The sequence below is a fragment of the Sceloporus undulatus genome, chromosome 8 (genome assembly GCF_019175285.1).
Source record: "Sceloporus undulatus isolate JIND9_A2432 ecotype Alabama chromosome 8, SceUnd_v1.1, whole genome shotgun sequence".
Lineage (NCBI taxonomy): Eukaryota > Metazoa > Chordata > Lepidosauria > Squamata > Phrynosomatidae > Sceloporus > Sceloporus undulatus.
The window spans coordinates 31,614,519-31,638,782 of NC_056529.1; the positions used below are offsets into that span (position 1 = coordinate 31,614,519).

At 43.7% G+C, this 24,264-nt stretch overlaps 1 protein-coding gene across 1 annotated transcript; it reads right to left on the bottom strand.

Annotated features, from left to right (window-relative positions):
* Positions 1-4,368: 4,368 nt before the first annotated feature.
* Positions 4,369-16,646, bottom strand: LOC121914777 (galanin receptor 2b-like). Its single transcript, XM_042438450.1, has 3 exons — positions 16,533-16,646; positions 7,871-8,253; positions 4,369-5,370 (listed from the first exon to the last, which is right to left on the bottom strand). Exons 1-3 carry the CDS (start codon positions 16,605-16,607, stop codon positions 4,623-4,625), a joined length of 1,206 nt encoding a protein of 401 aa, XP_042294384.1. The 5' UTR covers positions 16,608-16,646; the 3' UTR covers positions 4,369-4,622.
* Between the last annotated feature and the right edge of the window lie 7,618 nt (positions 16,647-24,264).

The window sequence follows — 24,264 nt, forward strand, 5'->3', positions numbered from 1 at the left end:
GGTCTTAACAGAATCCTAGAGAAGGAAGAGACCCCAAGGGCCACCCATTACAGCTCTTACTGTAAGGAAGATCTTCTTAATGTTAAGGTGGAATCTCTTTTCCTGTAGCTTCACTGTTCCAGGTCCTATTCTCTGGAGCAGCAGAAAACAAGCTTGCTCCCTCCTCAATGTGATATCCTCTCAGATATTTAAACAGGGCTGTCATGTCACCCCTGAACCTTCTCTTCTCCAGGCTAAACATATCCAGCTCCTTCTTGGGCATCATTTCTGGACCTTTCACCATTTTAGAATTACTTTTTCGAAATGTGCTGCTCTCAGATGTGATGGGGAACACTGTCCCTGAATCGAAATTCACCCATTTACAAATTGCTTCTGTAATACAGGGAGGACACCGTCCTTTTCTTTGCCTTTTTTGCCTGCAAAATATCTTTGGCTGGCCTCCATTATAAGGCGGCATCTTCTACCTATTCACTGTGCCATTCTGTGGTCTTTTAGGCTGCTGTCTCTTGTTCTCCGTTCCTTTCAAGCACAATGTCCTTCTTCCAGTCGGCTAATCATGTTCTATTCAAGTTCTCAAAAGGACGACCTTGCCTTTGTCTAAAATGTGAAAATGGTGCATGGATCAAGACCTTTGCCTTGAAATGAAAGCAGCCTCACAAAGGAAGCGGGTGAGTCGACGTGAATTTTTTTAGCTGCATCTGTTTTAACTATTGCAAACTACCTTGCATCCCAGAGTGGGGAAAAGATGGCATATCCATAAAGAAAAGGACAAGGAGATGATGATGGTGGTGGTGATGATACTGAAAATCAACGAATGCATCCCAACTATAGCTAGAACCTGGACATAATAATCACTGGTATATAAGGTAAACAACAGCGGACAACTAAAACAGCCCCTGAAGGATTTAGTGACTCAGATGGAATGAAGGTGGGAGAGATTGAAAACTGGGTAGGAAGGAGGTATGGAAATGGAATAGAGTATTGCAGAGGAGGCTATGGCTGGCTGTAACATTGAGATGGACACATCCCATGCCAACATTATGCTGCGGGCAAGTTGCCACTTCTGTCCACAAATACAATATTTTTTTAAAATGCAATGCATAATGCAATTGAAACTTAGTCTGCGTTCTCCCCTGCTTCGTACAATTGGCTGCCCGTGTCAAGCACAAGCACTGATTTGCATCATCAAGTTGGCGCCCAGCGAAAAGCTATTCCGCGCATAGGTATCTGCATGCATCCCACGCGCCGGAGAAGCCCAAAGCACTCTTGCATGAAAACTATTCCGTCTGCCCTCAAACAGTTGTTTGTCATCTTGAATTCCATCAATAGATCCCCCTCCTCACCGCTGCTTCTTTAAGGTAAATCAGCATTCGGTGCTTAGGATCAGGGAAGGCTGAAGCCTGTTGGGGCCACTGAGATGGAAGGACAGGTCACCAGAACAAATTGGAACGGTTACAAAAAACAGCTCCAGTGAGATCTAGTTTGGCACGTAGGTGCTCCAAGATCACTCTGTGTACTGATTCTATAGACTAACACGGCTGTATCTTTGAATTCAACCAGCTCTCTAGTTAATAATATCTATCTCTGGACAAGAGACGGACCTTTGTCTCCCTTGTTTTATTCTCTCCCACTGCCCTCACTGGCAATTTCAGATTAATTACTTTTCATGCATTCATTTGGACAGCTCTGAGCAGAGAGGCACATTATTAAAATGATTAGAAGCAATCAAATATCACAGGGCTAGATTGATTTTGAGTCATAACCCAAATGGGAAACATCGACGTCAGGTAGCCAAAACAGATATGCAACCATAGCAATGGATGATGCTACAGTGGATAGGCAGCAGGAAACTGAGTTTATTCACTTCTGTGTGCCTGCCTTCATTCATGACCACTTACCTCCAGGCTTGTCATGTCGAGAGAGGCTGTATCGCACTGCAGAAATAATCCGGTTTGACACCACTTTAACTGCTGCAGATTAATGCCATTGGATTCTGGGAATTGCAGTTTGTTGTGGCACCAGAGCTCTTTGGCAGAGAAGGCGTAATATCTCCCAAAATGACAAATCCCAGGATCCGTAGCCTGAAGCCATGGCAGTTAAAGTGGTGTCAACCTGGATTACTTCTGCAGTGTGGATGCACCTAGGATGAAGGTTTTCAGTGTTCCTAAATCCTTGAGCCATTTGATATTGTAACTGAAAGGTATACAGTTGCCCTCCACATTTGCGGCTTTCACTTTTGCAGAAGTGCTGGTTTGCATTTTTTATTAATATGTTCTCTCTAGGAATATTTAGGTCCTCCAGCGCACCTCTGCCGAAGGTTGACCATAGAGTTGTGCTGGAGAACCTACAAGTTCCTAGATAAAACACTTCTCTAGGCATTTGTAGGTCCTCCAGCTTAATCCTATGATCAACCTCTGGCAGATGTTGACCATAGAGGACCTGGAGATTCCTAGGGAGATGTTCTCTTAGGTAAAAAGAATAGTGTTTCTATTTGTGTTCCCCCCTGTTCACAGAGGTCTTCCATCCCTAACCCCAGTGAATGTGGAAGGACCACTGTAATTTTAATTTTGCTAGTTTATATCACAACTCTTATCAATACATTCAGTGATATATGGGAATTAGGATTTATGAGTAACATTAGTACAGCATGCCCTTCTCTTACACGTAAGGAAAATACAGCGTATGGTGGAGCTCCATTGAAAACAATGGGGCTTGTGCCTGTGTGCAGTATGGTGCGTGCGCCATGCATGTGCCATTGCTTCTTCCGGTGTGCAGCTTTCAATGTAAACTGAAAGCTGCATATGGCATGCCCTTCAGTGTATGCTGAAAGCTGCCTATGACACATCCACATATGACGCAGGTGCATTGTACACAAAAACCCACATTATTATGAATTTTATATGGTGCGATAGGGGAGAAGCTCAATGGGGTTGGTGATACCATGAGTTACCGCACCGGATGACACCAACCCTAGTGACGCTACTGGAGACAACTAGGGCTTGAGCTGAACAAACATAAGGATTCTTTACCTGGAGCATCGTTTCTTTAAAGATGGCCAGGGCCTAACAGAAACTGTAGGAGATTTTACTGTCATGTCGAATCAATACCATCCCTTAAGAAGTAAAAAGGGACAATAATGAATAGCCGCTATTGGTGGCCGCAGCGGTTGACCTTCGAAACAAGTGTGACATCAAATATTTGAGGACTATTAATTAGTCGCAGGCCAAGAAAGTGAACACAGCAGGTTCACACAGCGGATCACAGAGTGAGCTCCCTCTTAGTGAGGACCCAGGAGATGACAGAGACTTCTGACATGGATGTGACTATGGCTCCCGCAGCATGTGCACATCTCATGGACACTCCCCCCCCCCCCCGCCACACTTGCATCTTCCTTTGGATTATTTCCGGAGGCGTCTTGGGACAGGGAAATTGATTGCCAATGTGGATCAAATTGTTAATTGGAGGCAGCAAAGGACAGGCTGCGCTTCAGTTGACCTTGCAATTCTAGCCAGCCCGCATTCGGTTGAGTTGCCTCCTTCTATCCTCCCTTGTAATATTCACAGACAATTAGGAGCCCAAGTGGGATCTGGATACTGGGAAGGTCCAGTCTAAAATCTCATTACAGACATGAGCATGAACACAGAGACTTGCATTTGTTTTACAAGACTTGTATTGTGAGCCCCAACTCGATGGTACTGTGACTAACACCAAGGGTGCATCTATACTGTAGAAATAGTGCACTTTGACACCACTTTAAATGCTGTAACCACATCCCATGGACTCCTGGGATTTGTCGTTTTAAGAGGTCTTTAGCCTTTTCTGCTTTGGTGTCTCAGAAAACATATTTCAGAATTCCAAAATATTCCAAAATCTAAAATTGGCCACGATGGGTGGCTAAGATAGCGACGCCTTTGCTTATGGATGGTTCAGTGTGCACAAACTTTGTCTCATGCGCGGAAATTATTTAAAACATTGTCTATAAAATTACCTTCAGGTTATGTGTGTAAGGTGTATAGAAAACATAAATGAATGTCATGTCTAAGCTTGGGTCCTATCTCCAAGATATCTCATTATTTGTATGTGTGTATTCCAAAATTAGAATAATAATAATAATCTGTAGTCCCAATCATTTTTGGTCCCACGAACTTCAGATGAGGGATACTCAACCTGTGTGTGTGTGTGTGTGTGTGCAAAAGTTACTAACATGAAGTATGTTTGCAAAGGTATTAAAAACAGAGCTATGAAAAGTATGCTCCCCCTCCCCAGTTTCAATGCAGTCCTTAGCAAACGTCATTTCCAACCAGAGAAATATTTCTTTATTTGTTCGATTTGGTGTTTATTATTTGAAGAACATGCTCTGAGCAACTGTGGTTCATGCTCCACATATCATGTTTGAGGACACCAACAGGACACCAAATGTCCGGTTTTGGCCCTGAAATCTCAAGGCCTCGGACATGCTTGACTTGGCAACCCTAACTTCAGTGAAGATAACTGTGAAGGTATCTGTGGCGCAGAGTCTCTCAAGGAAACAACCTCCCAAGCAGCCTTGATAGAAGTGTTTCAGACCATTTCATAGAATCATAGAGTTGGAAGAGATTGTCCAAGTTCTCCTTCCACACAGTCTACGAAATATGGAGAGGCCTGGTGGATCCTGATGGGACCACGAGGGATCTGGGATCCAGTTCACATCCACTCAACTGCCCATTGTCATCGTTCATCTGAGACACTTCAGTTGAGCCTGCCTCAAAGCCAGGCATGGTGTGAGCCGCGTGGATGACATGGACTCTATTCCGTGCCGTCTTTCGCAGGAGGCAGCTGAAGACCTTCTTGAACCCTTTGCGGAAGTGCTTGGAGACCAGGGCATAGACGATAGGGTTGAGGCAAGAGTTGGCGTAAGCCATGCAATGGGAGAGCAGCCGGAAGGCATAGGTGGTTTGGTTGAAAGGGAAGTCTCCATAGAGGTAGCGGAGGATGACCACATGATAGGGCAGCCAGCAGAGGCAAAAGAGGACAGTCACAATGATAATCATCTTGGTCACTTTGCGCTTGGCCTTCTTGGACTCGGACATATTCTCTAGCGGGTCTACAGCTGTCCACAGGTATTTAATGGTCCGGGTGTAGGAGAGACTGACAATAAGCACTGGGATCACGTAGCCAAAGGCGAAGGTGCTGGTGTCCATGATCTTGCGCTTCCATTCCTCCCATCCCGGGACACAAATGTAGCTGGATTCCCATTCAATCAGGTCATAGTAGCTCAGGTAGGGCCCAGAAAAGATCACAGACAGGCTCCAAATGACAGCCATCGCCACCACCGCATTGCAAGGGGTCCGTAACTCCCGGGATCGCAGTGGGTAACGGATGGCCAAATACCTGCCCCAAAAGAAGTCAATGGCATTAGGAATGGCTGAGGATTATCAACAGTATAGTTACTATACTTTCCAAGGTTGACAGGGGCAATGAAGGATGCTCTAGTGAACTAGCATGCATACAGGCTCTGTTTAGATTCTGATCATGGTTTGCCCCCAACTCAAATCAGAAACCATAGTTTCACAGAACATGGCTTATCCCACCCATAGCTTGGTGCAGTGTCTGCATGGACAAGCTTTTTCTTTGACTCCAGAAGCTGTTGAATAATGAAGATGGAAGTTAAGGGAACCTTTGAATTTCTAATACTGAGTGGAGAAAAGTCAGCATGATCGAGCAGGTCTAAACCATGGTTTGGCTAGTGTATGTTTGAGAAACTCAAGCCATAGTTTGGGTTCTCAGCTAGAGCTGATGCAAACTATGGTTTGGGGTGATGTCTAACCTGAACATGGTCTATACTGGTTAGTGGTTCGAATTTTGAATGTGACCCTTGGAATTCTGTGTTCCAGTCCTCACTGAGCCATGAAATTCACTGGCTGATATTCTCTCTTAGCCCAACCTACCTGGCAGGGTTGTTGTTATGAGGATGAAGTGGGCAAGAAGAAAGCCATGCCCTCTGCCTCATGCTCACTGAAGAGAAGGCAGTCTATAAAGGTAACTCATCCACACTATAACATGAACTGGGAGCCTGCTATAGACTACCACCCTGCTAATGTCTTTGCATATACTGTATATAAATTCCCCTCAACTTAACCATGCAGAAATGGAATCCTGCATGCCACATCATTGTGCATGCAGATGCAAATGTGCATATCAACATGCATGCCAAAGCATGGGCACACAAACATTCAGTTGTATATTTGGTTGTATGTTCCGTGGTGCAATGCTGCCATTCAATACAGGGGTTGCATAGCACAACCAATGTGCAAATCTATATGAAAGGTCTACACTACACAGCCCTGATGTAGGAGCTTGACCATATAAATCCATATCATAGAGAAAGGATAATAAAAACCCAACAACAATGGGATATAGGGTGCATTTGCAGCTTTTATGGCCCGTGGTCCCAGGTTCAAAACTCTTCTGAGAGGAGATCAACCACTACACCACACCACACTGGCTCAGTAGTCATAGAAATAATAATAATAATAATAATAATAATAATAATAATAATAATAATAATAATAATAATATTTATATCCCGCCTTTTCCCAAAGGAATCAGAAATACAGAATCATAGTCACTGTAGCCTAATCTAAAGCTTGGAAGGATATACTGTAGTTTTTGGGCTACAGTTTCCAGACTCTCCCAGCCAACATGGCCAGTGGCCATACTGACTGGGGAATTCTGGGAGCTGTATTCCACAAAAGTAAGCTTTGCAGGCTCTGGTCCAATACATCTGGAGGGTGCTTGTTTGGGATAGCCTGGGATATTATTATTATTATTATTATTATTATTATTATTATTATTATTATTACCCCACCTCTCCTTATGCTGTGTGAACTTGCTTAAGTCCTGGGATCAACACCGGAGTGATTTAAACATGCATCTCTGTTGCAGTATGGCTCATTCTGCTGTGTGCAGCACCCCAGGGACTAGAGATGATGAGAAGCTGATAGAAACCATCTGCTTGATAGACTCTGTCCTCCAGGAGAGACGGCTTGGCGGCAAGGGATCATACTGAATGCTGACAGCTCTGTCAGGTTGGTGAGTTGACACGATAGCAAAGAAAACAGATTGCCCATTTTTGTGTCACTTTTGGAGAAGGGAGCTGTCACTGGGCAGATGGAAAAGCGGGAGAAGGACCCAGCAGGGAGAGAGCCAAACTGTGTTAGCTGGATCCCGAGGGAATTCCTGGGAAGGCGTTGCAAAGCCAGTGGAAATGTGCAGTGGCCAAACAGAGTCCATTTTTTGTTTCTTGTATTAAACTCAACATATGGTTCAGGTAATGAGCCAGTGTGGCATAGTGGTTTGAGCATTGGACTACAACTCTGGAAACCAAAGTTCAATTTCCGGCTTGGCCATGAAACCCACTGAGTGCCCTTGAGCAAGTCACACACTCTCAGCCTCAGGGAAAGGCAATGGCAAACCTCCTCTGAACGAATCTTGCCAAGAAAACCCCATCATAGGTTTGCCTTAAGGTCACCATAATATGGAAATGGCTAGAAGGCACACAACACACACACACACACACACACACACACACACATACTGAGGGCCATCTGATCAACCATAGTCATCCAATAAATAATCAATAAAAATGCAATACGCAATGAGAAATAACTAGTGGGAAAGGCAATGGCAAACCGCCTCTGAACAAACCTTGCCAAGAAAACCCCATAATAGCTTCGCCTTAGAGTCGCCATAAGTCAGGAATGACTTGAAGTCACACAACAACAACAAAGCCCCCAAGACACACACAACTGCATTATAACTGCTAGCATATAACACCAAGAGACATCCAGCCCATTCCTGGGGTAGAAGCTTTCATTGTTAGCTGGATTACCTGTCCACTGAGACGGCCGCCAAGGTGAAACTGCTGGCATACATGGTGAGGTAGATGAAGAAGTGGACGGTCTTGCACATGAAGGACCCAAAAACCCAGCCTTCCAAGGAATAAATGGTGGCCTGGAAGGGGACGCAGAAGATGATGAAGAAGAAGTCAGCTAGGCTGAGATTGAGGATGAAGAGGTTGGTGCTGTTGTGGCCCATCTGGCCATTCCTCAGCAGCACTGCCAGCACCAAGCTGTTGCCAACGGTGCCCAGCAGAAAGATGAGGGAGAAGACCACCGGGACGATGATGCTGGCCGGGCTGAACTGGGAGGCGTCCGAGGCGTTCCAGTGTCCCACAAAGCCGGCAAAGTCTTCGTGCTCGGTCATGGTTTCCCCCTGCGGAGTATTGGGAGGAGAAGCGAGAAGGATGGGGAGAAAGTTATCATGGAGATTATGACTGTGGGCTCCTCTAGGCCTCCTCCAAACAAATCTTGCCAAGGGAATCCCATGATAGGTTCACCTTAGAGTTGCCATAAATTTGTTGCTGAGGTTTGTGATGGCTTGTTTTGCATCTACACTGTAGAGATAATGCAGTTTAACACTGCTTTAATTGTCACGGCTCCATCCTAGACAATCCTCGTTGGTTGTATTTTATCAGGTTGTAATTTCACCTCGATCCGCAGAAAGAGGCGGGAAATATAAATACTGTAATAATAATAATAATAATAATAATAATCATCATCATCATCATCTTCTGCGTCCCATTATTATTATTATTATTATTATTATTATTATTATTATTATCCTGGCAGCACTCTTTGGCAAAGAAGGCTGAGGACCTTGTAAAACCACAAACTCCATACGACGGAGGTACAGCACTTAAAGTGGTGTCAAAGCACATTATTTCTACAGTGTAGATACACCTAAGGCTCTGTTGCTCCATACTCTTTCCTGGCACTTCCTAATACCAGCTGTAACATTTTATTCCTACACCTGAGCGAGTTTCTTTCTCATTCGAAGACATATTAGAACAAAAAGGTATCCTGTTCTTCTCCAGTTTAAGGCAAACAAAGGTTTTAGAGGGACTGGATGAGGACTCATGGATGAGTCTGTACTGAGAAGCAGCTGGTTGAACTAATCCGTACATCTCCAAATTTGATCGTCTATATATTTGAGGCTTCATCTCCCAGAATTATTGACCTGTCGCCATGCTGGCTGGGATCCCTGGGTGCTAAAGTCCAAAACATGTGGAGTTCCAAAAATTGAGAAGAACTACTCTAGCCAACCTCCGGTGTATCTTCCAATTCTAGGATCTTACACATTTGGGGACTCACTTTTTAATATTTCAGCAAAGAACTGCATGGCCATGTCAGAAAATGACGCAGTAGATACTACAGCCCCAAGTAGATAATATATATCCGAGGCTATGACTCCAAAGAGCAATAACGTAAAAATAAAAGTGAATGGAAAGTCGACCAAAATGACCCCTTTTTTACTTTCAGGAACTTCCCAAAGTGAAAAGGTGTCGTTTTTGTTGGCTTTCCGTTCCATCCTATGATTCCACTTTCTCTTCCATGGTTCCATCCTTCCATAATCTTGGGATCTGCAGTTTATAGGGAGGTATTTAAATTTCTCAGCCAGGGAGCTCTAGTGCCTTCCCAAACTACTAAGCCCAGGATTTCATGGCACTTAAAGTAAGACCACGGTGCTATGACTGTGTGAAAAAGACCACATATAACAAAGTCATTTCGTAAAACTCAGTCAAAGAGGTACTGAGTTAATAATAGGGCTTGGGGTTTTACATTAACATTGTTTTGCAAAAGAGCATTTGAAGCATTACAAATGTGAAACTGCCTTTGGAGCCAACATCAGTCAAAGCATTCTAGGCTTCTCCCAGAGGCACAGATTCTAATCTAAATATTTGGCCACAGATAAGAAATACTGTCTTGATTTATGTTGACTTATGCAGGGAAGATGCAAGGAAGACAGCCTGATATTTGTTCTTCTCTTTCTAGCGCCTATGCCTTCAATACCGCTCTTAGATGCATTATTACAGCTAAACAGAGCAGGTGCCTCTCTGGCAATGAGATCTGAGGGGTAAATCGACACACTTGGCAAGAAAATGGATTTTTACAGCGCTGGAAAAATAGATGTTCCCGAAATATTCATCCATCTCGTCAAGTGCCTTTGGATTCTGTTCTACTAGAAGGACATATGGAGAGCTAGTATGATGTAGTGGTTTGAACGTCTGATGATGACTCTGGAGACCTGGGTCTGAATCCTGGCTCGGGCATATAAACCCACCTTGGGCAGGTCACACTCTCTCAGCCTCAGAGGATGGCAATGGCAAACCCCCTCTGAAGAAACTGGCCAAGAAAACCGTGTGATAGGGTCGCTTTAGGGTTGCCATAAGTCGGAAAGGACTTGAAGGTGCCCAACAACAACAACGTTGGATATGTTTTTTAAAACGGAAGGGGGGAAGAGTTACATTCTCCATTTCCATTGGTGCCTAAAGCTAAAACAGTGGAGGGATCCGGGTTCAAATCTACAATTAGCCACGAAGCTCATTGATTGAACTTGGGCCAATCATATCCACCTCGATCTTATAGGAGAGGCAGGTTAATAATAATAATAATAATAATAATAATAATAATAATAATATGGGGGGGGACTGCCCAATTGCTGTAGATTGGTGCCATTTCCATTCTTGGCTCCATTCTACAGGGTCCTGGGATTTATAGTTTGGGAAGGGACTTTCAATTCTTTGAACTCTCTGGATCTACGACACCAGAGGTAAATAAAAAAAGACTTATTAAAAAGGAGTATCTTTGTCGGGAGGCTTTGTTAACTGACGTATGTCTATACTGCAATACTAGATAATTTGAGACGTCAAGGAAAATTTCCTTGTTGGGCTGGATTCATCTTTGGAGGGACAGTGCCTTCATTTTGCCATCCACCTGCCATAGCTATGCCCCTTCCATAAGGATAACATGCAAAACAGAGATCGGTGTATGCCAGCCGCTACCACATTCAGTCCTCTCAGAACTATGCACTGTGCTCAAAAACCTTTCAACTCCAGTTGACTTTTGTGTTCCTTCAGTGCCACCCTTCTGTTGAATTTTCTCCTTGGCATCACTGCTAGCTGTTACGAAAGACCAAGCAATCAGGTTTGTTATCCTGTGGCGTTTTGGACAGCATTTTTAAAATGGTATTCAGGATAAAAAATAATAATCTCATTCTTCTGGACTGTGATCAGAAATATCTGGAGCCCAGCCTGAAGACAATGTTATACTTCTGGCTAGACTTTTTATGAGTTATGTTTATTACAGGTGCATTCTTGCAGTAAGTTCCATCTATCGTTCATGCTCATCTGTTGCCATGATGGTATAACCCTTTCTTTCGTGTGGAAATATCAGCGGGATATGACACAGCTATGGGAAAAAAGCAATTCTTTGGAGATGTGGTGCTGGAGAAGAGTGTGAGGATACCGGGGATGACCCAAAAGGGTCCTTGAACAGATCAAGCCTGAAATCTTTCTGGAAGCCAAGATGATCAAGTTGAGGTTGTCACACTTTGGCCACAACCTGAGAAGCCACGACTTATTGGAAAAGGCAATAATGCTAGGAAAGGTTGAAGGTAGCAGAAAGGAAGGAAGACCTCACATCAAATGGGTCCAAGAGGTCATGGGCCTGAATCTGCAAGACCTAAGCAGAGCAGCAGAGGACACAAGGGACGTTATCAGACAAGGGAAATTGGAAGTATAATTCAATGGCAATCCAAACGCAATCATGGAGTTTAACGTTATTGCATGATAGACTACCACACGCAATTTTGGGCAATGGTAAGTCAGTCCAAACGCAATCATGGGATTTCATGTTATTGCGTGAGAGGTGATCACACACAATTTTGGGCAATGGGAAGCTATTTTCGGGCAATGGGAAGTCAGTCCAAATGCAATCTTGGAGTTTCACGTTATTGTGTGATAGACTACCACACACAACTTCAGGCAATGGCAAGCTATTTTCAGGCAATGGGAAGTCAGTTCAAATGCAATTCGCTGAACTAGCAAATTCACGTGAATGCGTTCTGGCCCCACTTTCTTTTCATTCGAAATTAAGAGCAATTCCTTAATCCCGCTCAGAAATGGGATTTAAAGTAGATTTTAAGTACAAAAATCCTGCAAATGAAGTTTTTCACATGACGTTTCTGCAAAACAGAAATACCACGAAAATAAAGCAAACATAAAGGGGACAAAAACGACACCTTTTTACTTTCGGGAAGCTCCAAAAGTAAAACGGTGTCATTCTTGTCCCCTTTACGTTCGCTTTATTTTTGCATTATTTCTGTTTTGCAGAAACCCGTCTGAAAAAACCTCCCACATTTGCGGGGCTTTTCTACTTCTAAAATCCCGTTTCTGAACAGGATTCATCTAGTGTGATAAGGTCTTACGTTACGCTTACGGAAGTTTAAAGACCTCAAGTTCTTTCCACCTTGGAGTTTAAAGTCATGCAAGGACTTTAGGGAATTGTTCAGAAACAAATAGGTGGTAACTCAAGTTTAAGGATGGAAATGATCTTTGTTATTTTCTGGTTAGGAAAAAAGGGGTTTCTTCAACGCTTCAGAAACTCTTCTGAGAAGAATAGCAGAGCAGTAGGACTTTTTGTGACATTTTTGAATCATTCCCAAATATGATGGAGAATGATTCTGTGCATAAATACATGTGGCTTTTCCACATGGGAAACAATGCCTTCCACAAAGGAACCCCACATACATTTCTGCAGAGCATAATTTCCTGGACCACTTCAGAATGCGCAAAGAAGGGAGAAAATGCTGTGCAGAAATAATTTGTTTTGCCTCCCAACGCAGGGCAAAAGCGATGGAAATTATTCACAGGGAGGTGGCCATGCGGACCATCCATTTTAAAATGTAACACTAAACCCCAGGCTCACTCTTTTCATAGATTCATTTCTGCCTGCTGTTTTTTTTTAGAGCTTTGATGGGTTATAACAACTGAAGATGCCATCAGGTTAAAGCAATCTCTCACTTTTTTTGGAGATGCAAAAAACACAGCAGCAACAACTTTAGCACCAAGAGCATAAGAAAATGATAACTGGAGAATGCTTTAAATTGGTTATTCTAAGCAATGCGTTTTTGCTGTCTTCGTCCTGGTAGCTAGAACATCTACCTCTCACTGGGTAAGACTAAAGACTCAGTACAGATGTCACACCAGATGTTCTCCTGGTGTGTTGTCCCTGGTAAGAGGTGGGCTGCCCAAACGTCACCTTCTCCAACGGATGGCTTGCTGCTAACCCCGGCAGGAGCATTCCTAAGAGCCAGCATGGTGTAGTGGTTTGAGCATTGGACTACAACTCTGGAGACCAGGGTTCAAATCCTTGCCTGGCCATGAAACCCATGGGCAAGTCACACTCTCTCAGCCTCAGAGGATGGCAATAGCAAACCTCCCTCTGAAGAAAAGTGCCCAAAAAATCCCATGATCAGTTCACCTTGGGGTCACCATTGTTCGCACAATTCTTTGCTCCATTTTAGTAGAAGTGTGATACATTTCAAAGTGGAGGGGCTGACAATCTGAGAATCTCTGTACACTATATATATATATAGAGAGAGAGAGAGAGAGAGAGAGCTATACACACCGTAAGGAGAGTTCAAACATGCGGCAGCTGTCATGATCTATATTCACCATCTACTTCTATCAGGGTACTTATGTAAACCCACTTTGGGCAAGTCACACTCTCTCAACCTTGGGATCGTAATGGCAAACCCGCTCAGAACAAAACTTGCCAAGGAAAACCCATGATAGGTTCACCTTAAGGTCTCCATAAGCCAAAAATGATTTGAAGGCACCCAACAATGAAAACAAACAAACAAACAAACAAACAACAGCTTCCATACGTCAGAAATGACTTTGGGCAAGATTTTACAATGAGTTGCATAACAACTAAGGCACGCAAGAACCACAAGAATCCCTATTGTAACCACTCTCCATTACTATCTAGCAAACCAGAGAGCAAAATGCCTCCTTCTGTTTTGTATGCTCTTGTTGGCAGCAACCTACCTGCTGCTTCGAAGGCTCCAAGCTGTGGTCAGTTCCACTGTCACTCTCACAACTCTCTTGCCTGGTGCTTCATCTGCAGGCTGGCAAACAGTGGCATGCGCTTCGGCTGGCACATATCGGCGTGGTCTGCTCCTGGGTGATGCCAGCCTCCCACTCTCTCTTCTATGCTGCTGTTCTCTGTGCTTCGTCTTGCTACAGGTTCCTATTCCAACCGACTCCTCCTCTTTCTGCTTCTCTGATTCCATCAAACACCCACCTCCCTCCCTTTCAGCAGGAAAGTGAGTCCCATTGCTGTTCACACACTCCTTTGTTCCACTTTGGTGAGAGAGTGAGACATTCTGAAGCATAAATGTGGCGCATTCTGACAATCTCTATAGCTATAGGACAGGTGTCACACCAGATGTTCTTCTGGTGAATTGGCCCTAGTAAGAGGTAGGCTGCCCAAATATCACCTTTTCCAAATAGGGGGTTGCTGGCAGGAGCATTCTTAAGAGTCAGCCTGGTTTGAGCATTGGACTACAATTTGACTATAAGCACGGTGTAGTGGTTTGAGCACTGGACTACAATTTGACTATAAGCACGGTGTAGTAGTTTGAGCATTAGACTACAACTTGATTACAATGGTGTAGTGGTTTGAGCATTGAACTACAACTTGACTACACGCATGAAATAGTGGTTTGAGCATTGGACTACAACTTGACTATACGCATGGTGTAGTAGTTTGAGCATTAGACTACAATTTGACTGTAAGTATGGTGTAGTGGTTTGAGCACTAGACTACAATTTGACTATAAGCACGGTGTAGTAGTTTGAGCATTGGACTACAACTTGATTACAATCGTGTAGTGGTTTGAGCATTGGACTACAACTTGACTATATGCATACTGTAGTGGTTTGAGCATTGGACTACAACTTGACTACACACATGGACTAGTGGTTTGAGCATTGGAGTACAACTTGACTATACACATGGACTAGTGGTTTGAGCATTGGACTACAACTTGACTATACACATGGACTAGTGGTTTGAGCATTGGACTACAACTTGACTACACGCATGAAATAGTGGTTTGAGCATTGGACTACAACTTGACTACACGCATGAAATAGTGGTTTGAGCATTGGACTACAACTTGACTATACGCATGGTGTAGTGGTTGGAGCATTGGACTACAACTTGACTACACACATGGACTAGTGGTTTGAGCATTGGACTACAACTTGACTACACACATGGACTAGTGGTTTGAGCATTGGACTACAACTTGACTATACACATGGACTAGTGGTTTGAGCATTGGACTACAACTTGACTACACGCATGAAATAGTGGTTTGAGCATTGGACTACAACTTGACTATACGCATGGTGTAGTGGTTGGAGCATTGGACTGCAACTAGACGGAGCTATAAGTGCTGTAGTTCCATCTTATGGAATTCTGGGAGCTGTAGTTTTACACGTTCTTTAGCCTTCCCTGATGAGTGATGGTGCCTCACAAAACTACACAGTCAAAATGGTGTCAAACTGCATTATTTCCACAGTTTAGATCCACCCTGAAGCTGCATCTGCATTGCAGAATTAATGCAGTTTGACACCGCTTTGACTGCCATGCCTCGTTGCTGTGGAATTCTGGGTTTGGCAGTTTTGTGACACAATTAGCTGTCTTTGTTAGACAGGTATCATGCCTCACAAAACTACAAATCCTAGGACTCTGTAAGATGGAGCTATGACATTTAAAGTGGTGTCAAACTGTATTATTTCTACAGTGTAGATGCACCCATGAACTAGCAGACAGCCCTTTGATTTGTATATAATAAAGAATGGCCTTGCAAATCTGTCATCTGAAAAGTAGGATGCAGAGCTATCCTCATGTACACAGAACAATAAAACAGGTGCGCCAGAAGTTAGTCCTACCTTGAAATGAGTTTGGAAGCTAAAATCCATGAGTATAAATCCCAGGCGTTTGCTCATCCGCCAGCCATCATTCCTTTGCAACCGACAGGCAATCTTCGGAGGATTCTGATATGGGCTTCAATATTTTATAATAATGACATTGCAAGTTGCTTTTATTATATACAAATCAAATCTAGGTTTCCACAAATCTCTCTCGGTTCCTCATCTCTCTGCAGTAGGGTTCCCCCCCCTGAATGGTAAATGATCATTATTTTGTGCTGGGTATATTTTTGGGTTGAAACATGGGGGAATAACTCTTGAAATCCTGATATCTGTAGTTTTGTTAGCTATTTAGCCTTCTCTCTCAGAGCGCTCAGGCGCCGCAACAAACTACAAATCCCAGGATTCCATAGGATGGAGCCATGGCAGTTAAAGTGGTGCCAAGCTGCATTACTTCTGCAGTGCAGACGCAGCCTTAATTTCACTAGTTTTTGGTGTGGCGAGCACTTTTGGAAGTTACTTCCAAAAGATTATTGTTAAAGAAATATTTGGGGACATGTTTAGCCATTTTTCTATATTCAGGAATGTCAGCAACGTTGAAATAAATAGTGGGAAAGGCAATTGCAAGCATCATCTGAACAAATGGGGAAAGGTAGGTAAGAGATGATGATGATGATGATGATGATGATGATGATGATGATGATGATACCTTGTGACACTCTCTCAGCCTCAGAGGATGGCAATGGTAAACCCCTTCTGAAGAAACTTGCCAAGAAAACCCCATGATAGGATCGCCTTACGATCAGCTTTAGTTGGACATGACCTGAAAGTACACAACAACAACAACAACAAATATTTTACCAGAGCCAGGGTGATGTGATGGTTTGAGTGTTCAACTGGGACCAGGGTTCGAATCCCCACTAGGCCATGGAAATCCCTTGGGTGACTTTGTACAAGTCACACTCTCTCGTCCTCAGAGACGATGCCAATCCAACTCTGAACAAAGTATGGCCAAGAAAATCCTGTAATAGGTTTTCTTTTAGGTCATCGTCGTCAATCAGAAATGGCTTGGAAGCACACAATAGCAACCTATTTTATTTTTAACCGGAGGCGTAATGATTAAAATTAAAGCCTTAAGGTGTTTTTTTACAATGCGGCTCGAAGCCCAAATAATGTGTCCAAATAACTAGGATGGTTTTGGCTGCTGTGGTTGGAGGAATGAATAGGGAAGGACACGCCGGCTTTTGGTTTATCCCTTCAGGCAGCAAAACCCCTTGGCCCTATATGATTCACCCAACCCCCTTGGAGTAATGGGATTTTTTATATCCCTGCAGATTCCTGCAGCCATTATAAGAAAGGAAGTTTCCCGCCGAGACCTCTCTGCACATTTCCAGCTGATAGGAAGCGAAAACAATTTGCACATCTTTCTACGGCTTTCTACTGCCAGCATGCGGCTAGAATGAAGAGACAGGGAAGGGATGATGTCCCAGAGCTAAGTGTCTGGATGGTGCCACCAAGAAGGAAAGACTCTCCGTCACACAACATCCAGGAGATAATTCATATCCTATTTTTGGTGCTGGCCCAGCTGTTTGGCAAATGGGAGATTTGGCCAAGATGGGCGGCCAAAGCAGGGAGGAACAGTCAGGCAATATGTACTACTGTAGATACTCAAATATAAGTCGACCTAATGCATAAGTCGAGGGCACGTTTGGGGGCCAAAATTATGGAGAGGGTAAAATTTAGGGGCATATAGTAAAGGATCGAAAGGATGAAGCAAAGCAAAACAACGTCAAAGAATTTGTAAAATTCTAGCAGATATACATCTCTTTTTGAGCTTACTCTTAAGGCTGGATGGATGTGAGAGTAGAGAGGGTCAGTGCTTCCAGGAAAGGGGCTACAAGATCCTTTTGCAGACTGATATTCTGGACTAACACAGATTTGTCATTCTGATCCCACGCCGATGTTTCTGGGCTGCATGCGTCTCAGTTTTCATCGGTCAAATCCTGGGGGTTATGACTTTGCGGAACAATCCATCTGATTATATATTCTAATCTCGAAGACTTTCTCTTGAGCTTTTGAAGAAATTAGCAACTTTTGGAAAGCACTTCTCAAAAAGGCCACAAACCAAATTAAAGCCTCGCCAATCCCTCCTGATAATACTCGCCTCCAAATGTGTTCCTAAACTACAGGCTCTGCATTATGGCATATCCAGATAAACGGCAAAGTGAGAAAATTTCCCTTCGTCTCCGACCACCTTGAAATTGCTTTTGCAGTAGCTGAAAGCACTCCTCTTGCACAGTGATTGCTCTGCGACTGTGGCCTATTCTCTGTATCTTTTCCATTTGTGGCAGCACAATACTTCAACAACTGCTTTTTGGAACCGAAGAAGGCTCTATGCACAACCTGTTTGCTTCTTCCAGAAACTGATCCAGCCACAATGTGCAAAAAGAGAGCAAAAGCTCAAAGAGAAACCAGGGACTGCTGTCGATGCCCTATCAATAATCTTTAATTGAGGTGGAAAACTGCCCTTTTCCTCTGCAAGCTGTCCAGCTGAGACCTTGTTTCTCCTTAAACCTCTGATCTGAAAAGACCTGCAGGGCTTTCCTGCAGGGACAAAGTCATAGCAAGACACCAGTTTCAGGGTTGCCAGGGTGAAAACTGGAGAGAGCTCCTGTACCTTTATGGATTGTGTGGAAGAGGGGATTTCAACAGGTGCTGCTTGTTTCCTGCTTGAAGACAATCAGCACCTGCTGAACCTCCCTCTTCTGCACAACCAATAAAGGTAGAGTAGCTGTCTCTAATATTTGCTTTGGCAACATACTTTTCATCTTCACCAGAGGTTGATCTTATGTAAAGATAATGGTCTCAATGGTCCATCTAAGATCAACCTCTCCAATATTTTTCATTGTGCCAGAAATAATTCCTAGCAATGTATTATTCCTAGGAAAATTTGTTTCCAGCTTTTGCAAAGATGGTTTGCAAGATCAGAAGGAACAGAGGAATTTAGGATGGGGCTGATGGACAACATCCTTGTCCCTGCAAATCAAAAGGTTACTGGGACTTTGGCCCTACAAACCCAACTTCCTCCGTTTCACTACATTGCTGACTAAATCTTGGAAGGCGAGTGCCAGACGTGGTCCGTGGATCAACCTGTGCTGATACAACTTGAAGTTTTTCTTTATATACATGCAAAGCAGTGGGCTGTTTTCTGAGAACAGGTCTCCGGACGATGTGAGAAACACCTTTTTCAATACTGCGCTACATTGTTTGCGTAGAAAGGGCAAAGGTGGAACGTTGGGCACACAAAAATATATCCAGCATGCCGACCGTGATGACTTAGCTACCCGCTGGGGGCACAATACCATCCTATTAACTGGGTATCTGCAGGTAATTTCAATCTTGTATAAAATGAAAAAGGAGGCCTGGTTATTGAACAGTAGACAAGAGTGGAGCGCTTCGGTTGTTTTTCATTATGTGACTGCTGGTTGGAGCGGCTATGAGGCAAGGAGAGGCAAAAAATATTTGGAAGGGAAACCATCGACTAATACCAAGGGCTGTAGGCTACATTTCAGAGGAAGGAAAGGTCAAAGTCATACCTGGCGCATGTATTTATGTATACCAGCCTTTCCCCTAGTCACACACTAGTCTCTTCCGCTGAGCTCCAGCATTTTAAAAGGATGCAGGCAAATGTTGCGGCCCATTTCTTCCAAAAGGCAGATGCTTGGGAAGCAGTGGCATCACCTTATTTAGGGTCATCCGATGTGGACTGCACCTTCTGCACTGACCTATTGATGCCCCTGGTCTTTGCAGCACACCAGATCCACAAGTAACATTGTTGTTGTTGTGTAGCTTGAAGTCATTTCCGACCTATGGTGACCCTATCGTGGGTGTTGGGGTTTTCTTTGGCAAATTTCTTTCGAGGAGATTTGCCATTGCCATCCTCTGAGGCTGAAAGAGTATGACTTGCCCAAAGTCACCCAGTGAGTTTCCATGGCTGAGTGGAGATTCAGACCCTGGTTCCCCAATGTAATGCTCAAACCATTACACCATATGGCCCAATCTAACCCATTTTGTATCTGTTCCCACTGAATGTGGAAAGGGTTGGGCTTGTTACAACATCTCATTGTGGGGGCCATGCGTCCATGAAGAAGCCAGAGAATCAGGATGCCTTTTTTCAACAATTTGATCCATTGGGAAAGAAACATTAAGAAGCACATTTCTAGTCCTTACAACTATGCAGGAAAAACATGAAATATAAGGGATCACGAGTCGAAGAAATATCAGACTTGGGCTCATAAATTTTAATTCATTTGCTTTATCCAGGGTTGCCATTCTTGGGCTCTTCCTTCCTCCAAGGCTTCACTCCTATATTTTTTCCTGTCTCTCTGTTTTCACTGTGGCAATCCTAAATTCTGGTTTATGGCTGCATCTACACCGTAGAATTAATGCAGCTTGACACTGCTTTAACTGCTATGGCTCCATCCTATGCAAGCCTGGGATTTGGAGTCTGTCATGACACCAGAGCTCTCTGATGTAGAGAAGGTGAAATACCTCACCAAACTACAAATCCCAGAGAGAGTGAGATTTGCTCAAGATCACCCAATGGGTTTACATGACCAAACTGGGAAATGAGCATGCACTGAAACCACAGGAGGTGGAGAAACTGAATGAAACAAAACCCTTGCTGCATATTGTTCATTGTCCTGATATTGCAATTGCTTGTTCACCATCCACCCGCTCATGCCCATTCACACACTGCCATCTTCTGTTTTTTCTCAGGACATAGAGAGTAAAAATACAGAGTTTGAAAAAGATACACTCATCCCTCCATATTTGTGGCTTTGATATTTGCAGCTTTGATTAATATGTTCTCTCTAGTGCAACGCTATGGTCAACTTTAACTAAAAGTTGCACCAAAGAGAATACTCCACTAGGCCTTTGTAGCTCCTCCGGCGCAATTCTATGGTCAGTGTCTGTCGGATGTTGACTACAGAGTTGCACTGGATGACCTAGAGATTCCTAGAGAGGCGTCCTCTCCGGTAAAAACACGGTGTTTTTGTTATTTTTCCATGTTCACGGGGGTCTTGTGCCCCTAACCCTAGCAAATATGGAGGGACAAGTGTACTTTTTTGCCCCATGCTCCAGCATGGGAGAGAGAGAGATCCAGCATGGTTTGAGCGTTGGACTATGACTCTGGAGGAGTCATATATACTCTTAGGCGTCTACACAATTCTGTAGGATAGAGAAATGGCACCTAAAGTGGTGTCAAACTGCGTTACTTCTACAGTGTAGATGCACCCCAAGTGCAGTCTGTTGATGCTTCCAACACCATTTTCTTTCTTAGACAGTTGGTCTCTTGTCGTTGTTTTAAGAAATGGCCCTTTCTTTAATGTTCTCTCTTGTTTTACTGTTATTTTGCAAACTGCTTCTGCCATTGTAAATCAAAAAGCAGGGTAGACATTTTAATGCATAAATAAAAAGAAAGCTTTGAGTACTCTTTTTGAAATAGGTTCCCATCTTTAATATTGTTCCCTCTTATTTGACTATCATTTTTGAAAGCTGCCTCTGCGGTTGTAAATTGAAACACGAGGCCAACATTTCAATAAAGAAAATAAAAGGAAAGATTTTAATACTCATATATATATATATATATATATATTACCCTATTTCATATTATGTCCTCTCTTGTTTTATTATTCTTGTCAAAGCTAGGTCTAGGCTTGGAAATCAAAAGGCAGAACAGACATATGTTAGTAAATTTAAGAAAGAAAGAGCTGAATGCTCTCCAGTGCAAAAGAATTGCTAGCAGGCCAGGATGAAGGGTTGTTGTTGTTGTTGTTGTGTGTTCTTCTGTCTTATCCAGAGGTGCTTTTAAAAAAAGGAATCATTTATTTAGGGCTGGAGCAGACAGGCAGGAAAAAGTGGCTCGATTCTGGATTTTCCAAATGTGGGTCGAAACCGTGTCATCCACACGGCCCATTCCCAAGACAGGCCAAACACGCACAGACAGTCCGCATGATGCTACGCTGCATCATCATCATCATCATCATCATCATCATCATCATCATCATCATCATCATTTTGCCTCCCCACTGTGCATGTGCACTCTTGCACAAACACACCACCAGCAACCCCTAGTTACTCCCATGTCCCATCCAGATGGCTTCCCATTGTACGGCCACCTCATTGATCAGCCACACTGTCGCACGTGCGACACTCCACGTGTACAAGGCACTGGTGCATCAGTGTACCAAGCAATACATTGGCAAAGCACGATCATGGAGGCCCCAATATGTGCCCCCTTCAAACCCCCCCCCCCCTTTACCCCATGCCTTTCTGTTGGACTGTCTGGTTTGTGTATGGTGTAGTTACATCCATTACAGTTGTTGCACTTTTGCTTTTCTGCTTTGAGGCAGCCCTTGGGTCCTTCCGGGGAGGAAGTCAGGTCATAAATGAAATAATCAATCAATAAATAAAAATGATAAGCCATACTGACCATCCATAGAGCAAAACCCAAAGTCCATATTGTGGGGATAACTTTATAAGCTCCAATAAAAGGTGCAAAATATTTTAGTGTTAGCTTTCAAAATTCTTTGAGTCCAAGGTATTCATGTTATGCCTATGGCCATACCTTCCCAAACATGCCCGATCCCATCTGATATTGGAAGCTCAATAGGGTCAGGCCTAGTTAGTACTTTTCGCCCCCAAAACCAGAATAGTGCGAAGCAAAAGGCTTTCACGACTGGCATCCATAGTCTTTTTGTGGCTTTTGTGGCCATAAAGTGTATTTGTATTTGTTTGAACATCGGACTACGACTCCAGGGACCAGGATCTGAATCTCTGCTTGGAAATGAGAACTCACTGGCTGGCCTTGGGCAAGTCACACTCTCTCAGCCTCAGAGGAAGGCAAAAGCAAACCTCTGAACACATCTTGCCAGGAAAACTTTGTGATAGGTTCGCCTTTGGGTTGCCATAAGTCAGAGACGCCGTGGAGGCAGACAATCACACTTTGTGCATTTGGGCTGGTTGATTAAAAGTATCTCTGTGTGGTGGATTTTGGATGTTATTGTACTTTGCTGTAGGGTCGGCACAGCTACCCCTGGATATGTTAACAACATTAGTTGCCACACAGATGCTGGAGCAGCACTTTTCACTTTCTCCACTAGACGGCAATATAAACTAAGGAAACTGTTTCCAGCAAGCCTTGGCCTCATTCACACTTACAAATAAATCGCTTTGCGATCCGAATCGATGGGTCGGTTTGGCAGCGGAGTGCGTGGTTACCATTACGTTTGCCCCGATCGCATTTCTTGCTGCAAAATAAAATAAAACAACCCACTTGCGGTTCATGTTGACAAATGAATCAATTCAAAATGGATCCGCTCCAGCCGGCGAAGGGTGAATTTAAATCGATTCTGATCCATATCTGGTTCACACTTGCGCAGAATCAGTTTATCCAAAAAAGGGTCTAGTGCATGGCTCCCCTTTCAAGTGCAAACCATGGTCATTTAAGCCGGTTCAAAACGTTTTGCGATCCCGGTTTAAAAGGTAGTGGGAATGAGGCAGGAAAGCGTGAGAGAAGTCTTTGTGGCCCTTCTTAAAAGATGAGGGCTGAGATCTGATCTTCTTGCTGAACAGCCTCTTATTTAAATTATGGACCTTAAGGACTATTATTGCACATCTTTCTCCGCAGAGACTGTGATAAGAAGGGAAGCACCACTTCGGAGCCAGAGGTGTAATTAGGTAAAATATACAGTTTGGATGAGTTTGGACCGTCATTTTCATACTATGTTGGGGAAGAGGCTCTTTTGCCACGTCGGCAGCATCACACCCATTCCCAATTACGTTGTTATTGTTTAGACATCACAAAAAGTCCTCCAGTGAATAGTTTTAAAACCACGTTAAAAGGCAGCTGGTGGCATGTCTGTGAGTTGGTGAATGTGCTCCGGCTTTAAGTGAGGATTTGTGAGCAACCAGAGCCAGCTTGGTACAACGCTTTGAGCATTGGACTACGACTCTGGAGACCCGGGTTCAAACCGAGCATAAAAACCCACTAGGTGACCCTGGGCAAATCATGCTCTCTCAGCCTCAGAGGATGGCAATGGCAAATGCCCTCTGAAGAAACTCACCAAGTGATAGGTTCGCCTTAGGGTTATGATAATTTGGATATGACTTGAAAGCACACAACAACAACCGCAGTTGGTGGACCTGTGGGTTTTTTTTGGGGGGGGGGGAGACACAGTTCAGCACCTTAGATAGTGCCTTTAATAGTTCGTACTAGAGCGTTCTCATTGCTCCATTGACATGAAAACCACCAGCCACCAAGAGTCACTCACTCCGTTCTCTTTCTCTTGATAAAATCCCATGCCTAATGCCACGTTTCTTTAAAACAGTGCTATCCTTTTGGGTGCATCTACACTGTAGAGATAGTGTAGTTTGAC

Excerpts from the sequence above, each read along its gene's own strand:
- LOC121914777 (XM_042438450.1), bottom strand. The coding sequence starts at position 16,607 with ATGGGGTTTTCTTGGCAAGTTTCTTCAGAAGGGGTTTACCATTGCCAT. Across the intron at positions 8,254-16,532 it reads GGCTGAGAGAGTGTCACAAG|GGGGAAACCATGACCGAGCA; the intron begins GTATCATCATCA and ends AATACTCCGCAG. Across the intron at positions 5,371-7,870 it reads GCGGCCGTCTCAGTGGACAG|GTATTTGGCCATCCGTTACC; the intron begins GTAATCCAGCTA and ends CTTTTGGGGCAG.